An 11,663-nucleotide genomic window follows, 5' to 3' on the forward strand; every position below is an offset into this window, starting at 1 on the left:
TCAAATTTCCTGAATGTTCTAATTTAGCTTTATTAGAGTCGACTGCGCTAAATCAATAAAACATTATGGATCGTGGAAATTATTTAGTTCACAAAAAGTTCTAAAAAAAAATGAGTTTATCTTTTATAGTAATTAAAATGATTAGAAATTTAGCAGTTAAAAAGTTAGCGACTACAAAAAATAATTAAAAAAAATTAAATAAAATTTCAAATAAACAATCTTAAAAAAATATCGAAAATAGTAAATTGATATAACATTTAACAAAAAGAGAATTTAATAAAATAAATAAATCCTCAAATGTAAATATAATTAAACCTTAAATCAATATTTTCGGGATCTTTTCCACTAACTTCCTTTTTAAAGATACTGGAAGGTCTATTTTTTCTTATAAATTTAAAAAATTTAAAATAAAAATTTATAAATCACTTTCATCAAGATTTATTTATATTAAATAATCTTTATAAACCGTTTAAATAATATATAACAGTTATTAAAAAAATATAATAAAAAATATTGAAAAAAAAATTTAAAAACTTCAGCTGATAAAAATTTTTAAACGCTGGGTAACTAAAAAAGTTGAATTTTTAGAAAATCAATATGAAAAGTAAAATTATTTTACCAAATATTTTGATTCACCTCAAAAAACTGTTCTATAAAGTAAAGTTACTTTTAAAATTAAAGTTAAATATTATAATAATCATAAATCCAATTAGTAATAAATTAAAAAATTAAAATATAATAAATTTCAATAACAAATTTATTTCTAAGTTAACGTAAATCTACTTCGTGTGGTTCTTGAAAAAGCGCGCTCGCGCATATAAGCATGTTTATACATAACGTCCCTGCTATGTACACGCAATCATTACATCTAAATTTTAAATGGACGCGCATTTAGTCAAATTGCACAAAGCACAAAAAACAATTAAATGCGTTTATAAAGCCTACACTAAATAAGTTACTCATAAAATACAAATGTATAATGTTTTATAATAAGGAATTGAAAAGCCAAAGAAAACCAAAATTGTATTTGAAAAAATAATAGTAATAAACCATTAAAAGTATAATGAATTTATTATAATAAAAATTTAAAATATAATATAAATAATTAAGCCGAAAAAAAAAGTTTTATATAATATTATTTATAGTAAATTAAAATTATATAATTAATTTAATAAATAATTATATTTTTATAATAATAAATAATTTAAAACGAAATAATTCAAAAATGAAAAACGAATTTTCTAGAGAATTAAAAATGGATTTTGAAACTTGATAAAATTAAAAAAAAATTTTTAAACAAAATTCTAACTTGTTAAAAAAAACTTTTAATAAACAGCAAAATCATTTTATAAAATATATAATTTACTTAAATATTATAATATTATAGTATAAAAAATAAATGAAGGCAATAATATTACATATGTATTAATTGGTATTAAATTTTCAGAGCAAAAAAATAATTAATTGATATTAATTTAATTTCTATTTTTTTTATAATTATTATAAAATTAAAAACCGAAATTTTATGGAAAAAAAAATTATAAAAAGAAAGTCTTTAACCTTTTGTAAAGCAGAATTGCAATAATTTGAATTACACAAAAAAGAAGACCCAAAACATTCGGAATGTAAATTGCTCGATCACTTTTATTAGAAATTAAAATCAGCTACAAAGCTAAGACTCTTTTTTTTTAATTAAAATAATTGCGTTAAAAAAATTTTTTTATAGTAATTTTTTTTAATTATTAAATCGTAAATTAGAATGAATATAAATTTTATAAGAGAGAAAAAATAAACAAAAAGTTGCACAAATATATATATATATAAAATAATCAAGTAAAAATAAAAACTACAAATAAAATTAATTTAAAAATTCAAAAAAATAAAATAATTGCGATACTTAAAAAACGTGTTCACGTTAGTTTACTAATAAAAAAATTTACAATTATAACAGCCAAACTAAAAAAAAAACGAAATTAATAAATTTATAAGAAATAAACAAATTAAAGATAGTACAAGTTAGATACAATAAAAAATATCAATTAAATTTTTTTTAAAATTTTAAAAAATGAATTAATATGGAACTAATTAATCAAACCACTAGTAAACCGGCCAAACTAGTTTGTACAAATTTATTATTTTTTAAAAAATAATTTTAATAATAAAATAATTAGAATATTAATAATATTTTTTTAAAAATATAAACAAAAATAAAATATGTATTACGCTTAAGAAAATCCGTAAATCATCTTTTTAAATTTAATAAAGGATTAATTTATAGACGATTATGCTAAAGAATTACTCAATTAAGGTCAAAAAAAAAATGTAATACGCTAAATAGAAGCCGTAGCTGAGCCAAAGACAACAGTTAACCGTTAATGTGACAGTCAGCGGCGTGGAAAGGGTGCTTGCATCCTTTTTTTTGATAACCTAAAAATCGTTAAAAAAAAACCAATTTAATTTTTTTTAATTCGTAATTAAAAAGTTTAAATTTGAAATATTAAAGTAAATTATACTGAAATTTACGAAAAACATTTTTTTAACTCTAATGTAGTAGTCAAGTTACTAAAAATTATCGAGACATTTTTTAAAATCTTATTAAAATGCTTATAAATTAATAATAAAAATAAAAGGAATAATATATTTAAAGTCTTTAAAGAAATTTCTTATAAAAGCAAAAAATGCAAATCAATAATTTTCTTAAACCAACAAAAAAATTCTATATAAATTATTTACCAATTAAATTCATATAAGATTTAAACATTATTTAATCTTTTCTTAATAAATTATTAGAAGTAAACATAATTTAAAAAATATAACTAATAAATAATCTTTAAGTAAATATAAAGAAGGAAATATTTTTAATAGTAGAATATATATATAATTATCTTAATTTTTTAAATGTTTTATTATGATTCTAAATTACTGTTTAATTAAATATTTAAGTTTACTTAAAAAAATTGTTTAAATTCAATTAGTTTAAAAATGTTTAATTTAATATTTAATATAATTTTTAAATCTTTTTATTATTAATTACAAGTTCAATATATTAAATTCTATTTTTTAATTTCATTTATAATAGTTGTTATTATTTAAGTGAATATAGTTTTTCGATATAAATTTAAAATTTAAATTATTTTTACTTAAAGTAAAAACATAAAAAATTTAATAATTAAGTCAATATTTTTAAAAATAACTAAACTAAATAAACTGAATTTGTTTAATTAAATAAATTTCAAAGAAATTATTTATATCAAAAGTTAAAACAAAAAGAGTTTTAGAACTTGGAAATAAATCTCGATAATTCCTAATTTATATATATATATATAGAAATATAGCTCACTTAACCCATATTTATAAAAAAAATTCATTACTTACTTCATACAAAGTGGTCAAAGGAGAAAAATAAAAAAGGCACAGAATGACGATGCATACAATTCTAAAAATTAATTAAAATCTATAAATAAAAACTTTTGATAAAAAATTAAGTAGGCAAAGTTTTTTTCGAACATAAAAATTTTTAAGACCAGCTATTCAATTCATGACGTTATAATAAAGTAGTAACCAGAATGGAAAGCAAATAAAATATTTATTATTCCTAAAAAGAAATTAAAAAAATATATATGCATACCCGTAAAAAGTTTTTCTTACTGAAAAATCAGTAATTTTGGAAGCAATGAAGGCGGACAAACCAGCAACCAAAAGTTCTAATTCCAGCAAAATTTCCATAAATAATTTTAATTTTTCTCTTTTTACTATTCCGTACGCTATTATTGTTAGCCTATATTACAAAAATATAAACAGAAAGCCAGCCATTATTATATAGAGATGAACCATGAAGAAATTAATAAGCCCACAAAGTTTGGAAAAAATAAATACGGGTTGCTGTCACTGATAATAGCATATATTACTTGACAAACTGTGTTACCCTGTAGAATTATTAATTTCAAGAATGAAAAATTAAAAAAACTAAATTAAGATCGAAAAAGAGGTGTAAATTTCAGTAAGTATATATAAATTATTAATAACATTTTTTTAACAAAATGGGTGGTCTACCGTACTTAAAATTCTAAATCTTTTCAACGTAAATATATATATAACTTAAATGGTATACTATAATGAGTTTGTAGCACAAGTACTTACCACAAAAACTTCACTAATATTCACAATATAAAAACAGTGCGATAGAATTTTACCAAGATGCCGACAAAGGGAATGGGATTAATTTCCCCCAAATCCTTTCTTTTTCTTGCTTTGTAAAGGGCCGGAACAGAAGAAATAAATACCAAAACCGATATAGCACCACCAAGGCTAGGAATAACATACTCTTGTAAAACAAGAGTTGCAGTAGTCATCACAACTAAACTATGGTCTTATACAATTATATTAATTTCTTAAGTTTGTCAAAGCTACTCTGAAAAAATGAAGAGATCTCAAAAAAAAAATGGATACGAAAACGTCAGCGATAAAAGGTTTTTATATTGCATTTTATTAAACGCTTTATGGACAAACAAAAAAACAGTACAAATCTGCACATTTAATTAAACGATTGTGAGGCCCCGTTTACTCTTTCATTAGCCCAGGAAACAAAGAGCTTAAGGAAAATGCGAGGTTAATATTTACAGTGGCTGGAATTTATTTACTTTACTATTACTTTTATTCTGTATTTGTTAACGATGCGATCCAGGAAACTAATGATAAAAGATGGATAAACTTATTCATCAATAAAAAATATTTATTTTTAACCTTAGCCTTAATAAGCGAGTCTTTAAAATAATTCTTGTGGTCAAGGTATGATGGCTTAAAGTTGTTAAGAGAGCTCAGTGTCTTCAGATGTGTGAAAATTAATGCAGTTAACTAACATTAATAACTTCGGCGCTAAGTTCAATAAATGTGAGAATCACTTAAGCGAGTGATCCATTAATAAAAATAATACAAGACTAACCCCGCATAGTAAAAACGAATTAAATAAAAAGATAATTAAATTAACAATTGCTTATAAAAATATAATAAAACGTTGTTCTACAGGCTAAATATGTAATATACGTCTAGTCTTTAAAATGTTTACAGCCAGCTTCCCTCTTTACTTAATTGCAGCGGTGCAACGGACAGAACCTTTATTAAGTTCATCGATGTCCGCTATTAGAAAAATAAAGATGGATGCCCTGGTAGATTCCCTACTATCCTGTTAACTTTTTTCTATCTATATCTACGATACGCCACAATCGTCAATAATAAACTCAGCCCAGTACGCTGATAACACAGTCTTGTATTATTGTTCAAAATTCGCTAAGCTGGTGTTTAAAAACATTGAGGCACGGTTTTCAACATGTAAATTAACAATTAACGCGTCGAAAAATAGCTTTATAATTATACCCAGAAAGAGGTTTGATCCCCCAGATCCCTAATTTTTCACAAGTTAAACTGTCATTTCTCGAAAAAGAAGGTTAAGTATACTAAGGTATGCTTGGCGACAGACAAGCTGGACCCCTTTTTTTAAACAAGCTATAGCCGTTTTTATATTCTTACCATGCAGGAAAAGAAAATTAGGTTTAAAAAAAAAGCTCTTATTTAAATCGGTTATGCGTCCGCTGATGGTCTATACTCTTTTCCCCCCCCCTAGGCCTATTCCTCAAGCAAATATATTTTTTACAAATATGACAAAATCGCATTCTGAAGGTGGTGGAGGACGCCTCTCGGTTAGTTAGTGCGCAACAGCCAACTACATATCGTAAATTCGAGTTGTTTTCAAGAAAAATTTAATAAAATTCGACGGAACTGGCTACTAGAGCCAGTATCACCACAACACACCAGTTAGGCAGCAGGCACTTGACTATAACCCTAGTTGGTACACCAAGTACCTATGGCCAAAACATTTCCTAGATTTACTAGAGGGGGAGTATAGAATATTTTATCAAGCTATTAATATATATTAATATATATATATTTCTAATAATATTACGGTATGAAGCTTAACTATTTTATTAGATGTAATATTGTTATTATTTTGCTGTTACGTCTTTATTAATGTAGCTAAAGCGCATTCGTTCTTCTCGTTGAAGGCGCAATAAGTCGTAAGGAAAGTTCTGGATTCTGCACCTTCAAATCATTAGAGGAAATGAGATTAAGCAGCAATTGGTTATGAAGAACACTGTAGTAAACCAGTGCTATAATAAGCAAAAAGATAAAAATAATCCTTTGGGTAACTATAAATAGTAAGTAGGAAAATTTAAAACGAAGTTTTTATGGTTTTAATTATGAGGCTTTAATAACTTACTATATAACACTTCTTAATAAAGATAATAATCTTTAGAAATTTTGAATATTTTTGTACTGCTACCGCAATACTGATTCTAAACTCTTACATGAAAAGTTTTTACTATGAAAAAACTTCTGAAAGTTATAAGATTTTTTTTAAGTGGTAACGCTGTAAAAAAACGTAAGAAACAACTGTGCAGCTAATCACAAATAGTGTTAGCCTGCGAAGAAGTGAAATGTGAAAGTCCATAATACTGTGCAATGTTGCCACCTTTTTTTGGCCAGTTTTAAATATTATAATTAACAATGAGTTAAATATTTAATTTATCTCGGCCCTTACCTTTATTTTTCCCTTTTTCTTTATAGACAATTTATTGTTCTTAGTGTAAGGAGTTTAAACATTATATTAGTTGTTATATATAAAGCTAGTATCATATATTAAACAATGTGTTTACCCTATAACAATTTCTGCACCACACCTATATAAAGCTTAAACTTTATAAATGAGGCACAAGTGATTTGTCACGCCAACTTCCGGTTAAAAAATAAAGCGTTTAATAAATAGTCTACAAAAATTCTATACAGCGCTAAAAGTAATAAACTATTGCTAACATGTCTTCTAATATCAAAATAAAAGAATATAAAGTTTTCTGATTAGGTTTTTTGGATATAATGGGATGGGGTTGCAGGCTAAATAAAAGCTGATATTGTAAAGTTTATTTATGATACTGCTTGCCGCAAAAAGCTGTGTAGGTATTTATATAAACTCATTTAACCCGTTATTACAATTCTTTAAAATATATTTAGTTACTAAAAGGTACTTGAGTGGAGGAGAAAAATAATAATATATTTATTACAATATTTTAAGGGATACTGCTTCAAACTGAAGATAGCAACAGTAGAACTAAGGTAGACGTGCATAAATATAATTTTAAAATCATTTCTACTCTCCCTCGAGACAGTTCAGAGAACCGGCGCAATACAACTGCATATATTTTTTTGTTTGTAGCACTACATAAAACAGGGCTGATTCTAATTAAAGATAAAATTGCCTGACTACGTTCGCATAATTTTACGAATGTATTACAGATTACAAGTGTAATGAAGCGTACAGACCCGCGAGACTGCAATATTAGGAGACAGCAAAGGGGCTAAACAATGCTTATGGTACAGAGGCAGAAGTATATACACCTTAACATATTCATAAGTTTCTTTTATTAAATTATCAACTTCAACTATTTTAATTCATTGACTTTTTAAAGAAGGCAAACAAAGAAATAGTTAGCGAAATGTGCTAATTTTTCTAAAATATTAATCTTTTAATAATTTTTAAGGCATTTTCTAAATGTAAATTAAGAATAAAAGGTTAACAACGTGTTCAATTTCTATTACACTTTAGTATTCTAATTAAAATTAAGCTATTGTAAGGATAAAGTCAAATACTTTTTTTTTTAACTTTAATTTTTCCCACTTAATCTTGGCCTAGCGGTAACTGTATATGCATTCAAACAAATTTTATTAACTTCTTTTACTATTCTATTAATTTATAGTAGACTAACTCTTACAACGACTGCGCTATAATTTAACCTGTGCAAGTCTGATATTTTACGCAAAAAAAAAGTTATTAGTTTCCCAGAACTTTAAGCGTTGTAAATTTTTAAAAGACTTTCCCTAAAGGTAAATTTGAGTAAAAACTTGTAAAATTTTTTAGTGAAAAAAAGGGGTACAACAAATCTAAATTTATAAATTTTTTTTGCAGATAAAAATTTAAGATTGCTGCCGTTAATATAAAATTATATTTTATTCAGTATGAAAGTATTATTTTTGAAAACTGCTAAACTAAATAATTTTTGGTAAGAGCCCGCTCAAGAGTAGAAATTTATAGTCTCACTTAAGATTTCTTGCAAAAAGAAATTTTTTTTCTTCAAAAATCTGCTTCTATTGAGCTGATCGTAATAAAATTAGAAAATAAAGAGTAACCACGAACATATTTTTCACCTGCCACAAACCCTACAGAAAGACGCTGCGAGTTGCCCGCAAGTTTTTTCTGAAATCCAAACCTTTATTATAAATTAATCGTTGTTTTTTAATGTACAATCTGATTTTGAGGTTAAAATCATATACATTTTACGATTGAAAAAAAAAAGAAAGTCTAATAAACTTCGGAACTTGTTATAATTTACTTTATACTATTTTTTTGAAAAACACTCCAAATATTATTTTTTCAATATATAGTAGATTAAGTTATATTTTTGCTACTTTTCGCATATTTTCGTATAATTATTTAAATAAGTAAAAGTCTATTAGCATTCTTAATTAAAAAAAAGTTACCGTTCTTTGCAAAGTTCGTTAACACACTGGTAGTAATATCTATAATGAACTTCGAAAGTGTGCCACGTTTTAACGCAAACTGTAGGAAGAGTCTGCCTGACACGATGCGCCTTTTTATTAATTTTTTTTAACTTATTTTTATTTTGTAAATTTTATGATTATTTAATTTCATTTTTATAAGATATAGATTAATTACAAATACTTTTCAAGGCTTGTTTAAATTTTTAGAATTTAATTATTTTACTATTTACTTAATAGCTTAAATTTTTAAAAAAAGGTTATTAACTTTAATTTATTAGGAACTGAATATTCAATATTTTTAATTTTTATTCCAAAGTATAAATTTAAAATGTCGTAATATATTTATTAATTATTCTAAAAAAAAAAAAAAACCAAAATTTAGTTAAATTTTTTTCATATTTTTTTTACTTTTTCATTTCACTGTTTATAAAAAATAGTTTTTATTTCGTTTATTACTATTTTTAAGAATATATATATTTATTATTTTATTATTCATTAATTTCGTTGGTAGAAATTAAAAGTTAGTCACAATCATTTTATAAAAAATCAATATTTTACGAAATTAAATTTCCGTGTTTTTATTACTTTCAAATCCGCTGCATAAAATTTAAAAATTTGGTTCTAATCATTAATTATTAATTTATCAAATTTTGAAAATATACATTTTTTAATGTCAGTATTTAAACTTTTAAAGTAGTGGTAATTCCTATTTTTACTAGTATAAAATCTTACGATTAGGTATATTATATTTTAATTTCAGTTTAAAAACTATAAACTATTATAATTACTTTGTTTATGGTTCTAATATTCTTGTATATTCAATTATATTGTTTCAATTTTGTTTATAATTTCAAAGTGGTTGCCACTATCCCTTTACTAATTATTAAATCTCTGTAATTCAATTATATAATATGTAAAATCACTAAATAATGTTGAAAAGTTAGTTTTCTTTATTTGTTAAATATAATGAGTTTATAAAATTTCCTTTTTATATTATTTTTCCTATAAACTATAATTAGCAGTTACAAATATTTTTTTAACAATAAATTATGAGTTAAGTGTACTTATATTTTTCCAATCATTAATAATCGTAACATTTTACAAGGCCATCCACTTTATTGCTTTTATTAATTTTGTTAAATTTTTTTTATAATAATTTATTTCTAATAAATTTCTCTTATAAACATTTCTTATTCATAATTTCTTATAGATGATAATTCTTTAGTAAGAAAATAGTAGAAATAAAAAGTAGAAGCGACCATTTTTTAAAGGCTTGGTCGTGAGGCGGCTTGGAGACGCCGTCAAATTGCCACGCTATAGAGGGCGAGAATAATAGAAAATATCATTGAAAAATAAAGTAATTAAAATTAGTTAAACCAAAATTATAAAAATTCAAAGTTAACAGTTAAGTATAAGAAAGGTTGCTTATAAAAATATAACTGAAAAGCTTCCTTACAATACTATAAGAAAATTACCATATTTTCCTTCTATTAACTCTCGTTTTTTAATAAATTGTGGCCAAGATTTTTTCAACACTTATGTTATGAAAACATATAATAGTTAGTTAGTCAACCGAATTTTTAACTTTTATAGCAGGGCTCTAAATTACTGTTGAGCTTCAGTAAATCTGCTTTATTGTGAGCTTTGTCGGTAACTGTTTCAAATTTGCTTATTCTTAATTCAAGGAGGTCATGTATAGTAGTCAGAGAAAAGCAACTCTTCCAAGCAAACCAAGCAAGCGCGCACTAGAAATTGGTCTGATCAGAAGAAGAAGTGTTAATATATTTTTTTAAAGTACTGGTATTCTACGTCTGGTTTTAAGACCTTAAGCCGCTTAGTCTGAATTCCCCTCTTCTGCAGGGGTTGGGCCCCTACAATGGAAAAAAGTGAAATTTGCTCATGTATGTATGCTTGGTGTTCTCTATCTACCGGTAATGGTATCGTATTTGGCCGTACAAAATTACAGCAAAGAAGTTAGCTTTTTTAGGGTATACGTAGGCAACTTCCCCGTTCTTAATTATAGGAGCCTAGAACCATTTTTTTATTTTTGAACACAGTTGTCATTTTCCACAGTGTTATCGGTAAAGAGTTGGATTTAAGTTTTTGTTTTCATATTGTTTCGAAAAAAAAAACTAGCGATTTTCTTTTAACAAGCCCGCTATTTCCATGTATTGTCTCTCTAAGCGGCGTTTATAATAAGTACTCTGATGTGACCAAGAACATCAAGCATAAAGGTTTTATAGGGTTTAAAGGTTGTTGCGTACTTTAAAATTTTGACAGCAGAGTTTTCAACGACAGAAGTAGTCCTGTTAATTCGAGAATAACATGTGAAATAAGGGAAGGAAGGTGGGCCGCCGCCTACAGATTTTTTATAAGGTTCTATAAGTAATTTTTACTAATTCCTCAGTTGGATCCAAAAAGTCATCTCCAACTTCCCGCAGGGCTGGGCAGTGGTCAGATGATAATTCTTAGAGGGTTTTTAGCATGCACAGATACGCGTAAGCGCACATTTTTCAAAAAAACTATAGTCAGTAAATTCACCGAATCTCGAGTTGAAAGGCGGGTAGGATAAGAAGGGGCTAATCCTAACATATCCTTCTCCTCTGCACACGGTTCTAGTATTTTTACCGTAAGGATTATAGACGCTGCTATTCCATGAATGTTGTTTACAGTCTAAGTCTCCACAAACAAAGAAGAATGGTAATCGTCAAAGAACTTATCCAAATCATTTACATCCAGATTCTTATTTGGAGTGCGGATGCCAGTTGCTTCTATACCCTTTAGCTCAAAATATTTCAAAAAAGAAGTATCTAATGTCCTTTTTTATAAGAATGGCTACACTTCCTCCCTCCTCATATCACAACAGTCTTTTTGATAAGTTGTGAAGTTGTGTAGTGTGGGGGTAAACCCTGTTACCACTCTTGAGGTGAGTTTCTGTTATCAGTTGCAAGGTTAATATCCAACTTTTCACTTAAAATTTGTAGTTCTCATTTTTTGCCCCAGACCCCCTTAGCGTTCCAAAAAGTATTTTAAAAAGTTTTATAATTTTTTTTTTT

The 11,663-nt window shown here is 25.6% G+C and overlaps 1 protein-coding gene and 1 long non-coding RNA gene across 2 annotated transcripts; both read right to left on the bottom strand.

The window, feature by feature from the left end:
• Positions 1-293: 293 nt before the first annotated feature.
• On the bottom strand, positions 294-4,383 carry LOC135145415 (uncharacterized). Its single transcript, XM_064077510.1, has 7 exons — positions 4,194-4,383; positions 3,832-3,926; positions 3,629-3,778; positions 3,376-3,436; positions 2,330-2,427; positions 1,561-1,641; positions 294-384 (listed from the first exon to the last, which is right to left on the bottom strand). The coding sequence occupies exons 1-7, from the start codon at positions 4,350-4,352 to the stop codon at positions 294-296; spliced, it is 735 nt and encodes a 244-aa protein (XP_063933580.1). The 5' UTR covers positions 4,353-4,383.
• A 3,711-nt stretch (positions 4,384-8,094) lies between these two features.
• Positions 8,095-9,922, bottom strand: LOC135145449 (uncharacterized). The gene is made up of 4 exons (XR_010283452.1): positions 9,867-9,922; positions 8,587-8,696; positions 8,254-8,315; positions 8,095-8,201 (listed from the first exon to the last, which is right to left on the bottom strand). It is a non-coding gene; the product is annotated as an uncharacterized LOC135145449 (long non-coding RNA).
• Between the last annotated feature and the right edge of the window lie 1,741 nt (positions 9,923-11,663).

Source organism: Zophobas morio, unplaced genomic scaffold (genome assembly GCF_036711695.1).
Source record: "Zophobas morio isolate AGI-343-1 ecotype UQ-CSIRO unplaced genomic scaffold, CSIRO_AGI_Zmor_V1 ptg000148l, whole genome shotgun sequence".
Lineage (NCBI taxonomy): Eukaryota > Metazoa > Arthropoda > Insecta > Coleoptera > Tenebrionidae > Zophobas > Zophobas morio.

Bases quoted from the DNA above. Each gene is read 5' to 3' on its own strand.
- LOC135145415 (XM_064077510.1), bottom strand. From the start codon at position 4,352: ATGACTACTGCAACTCTTGTTTTACAAGAGTATGTTATTCCTAGCCTT. The intron at 3,779-3,831 runs GTTCATCTCTAT...TTTGTAATATAG, and splicing joins GGCTTATTAATTTCTTCATG to GCTAACAATAATAGCGTACG. The intron at 3,437-3,628 runs GTATGCATATAT...ATTAATTTTTAG, and splicing joins GTAAGAAAAACTTTTTACGG to AATTGTATGCATCGTCATTC.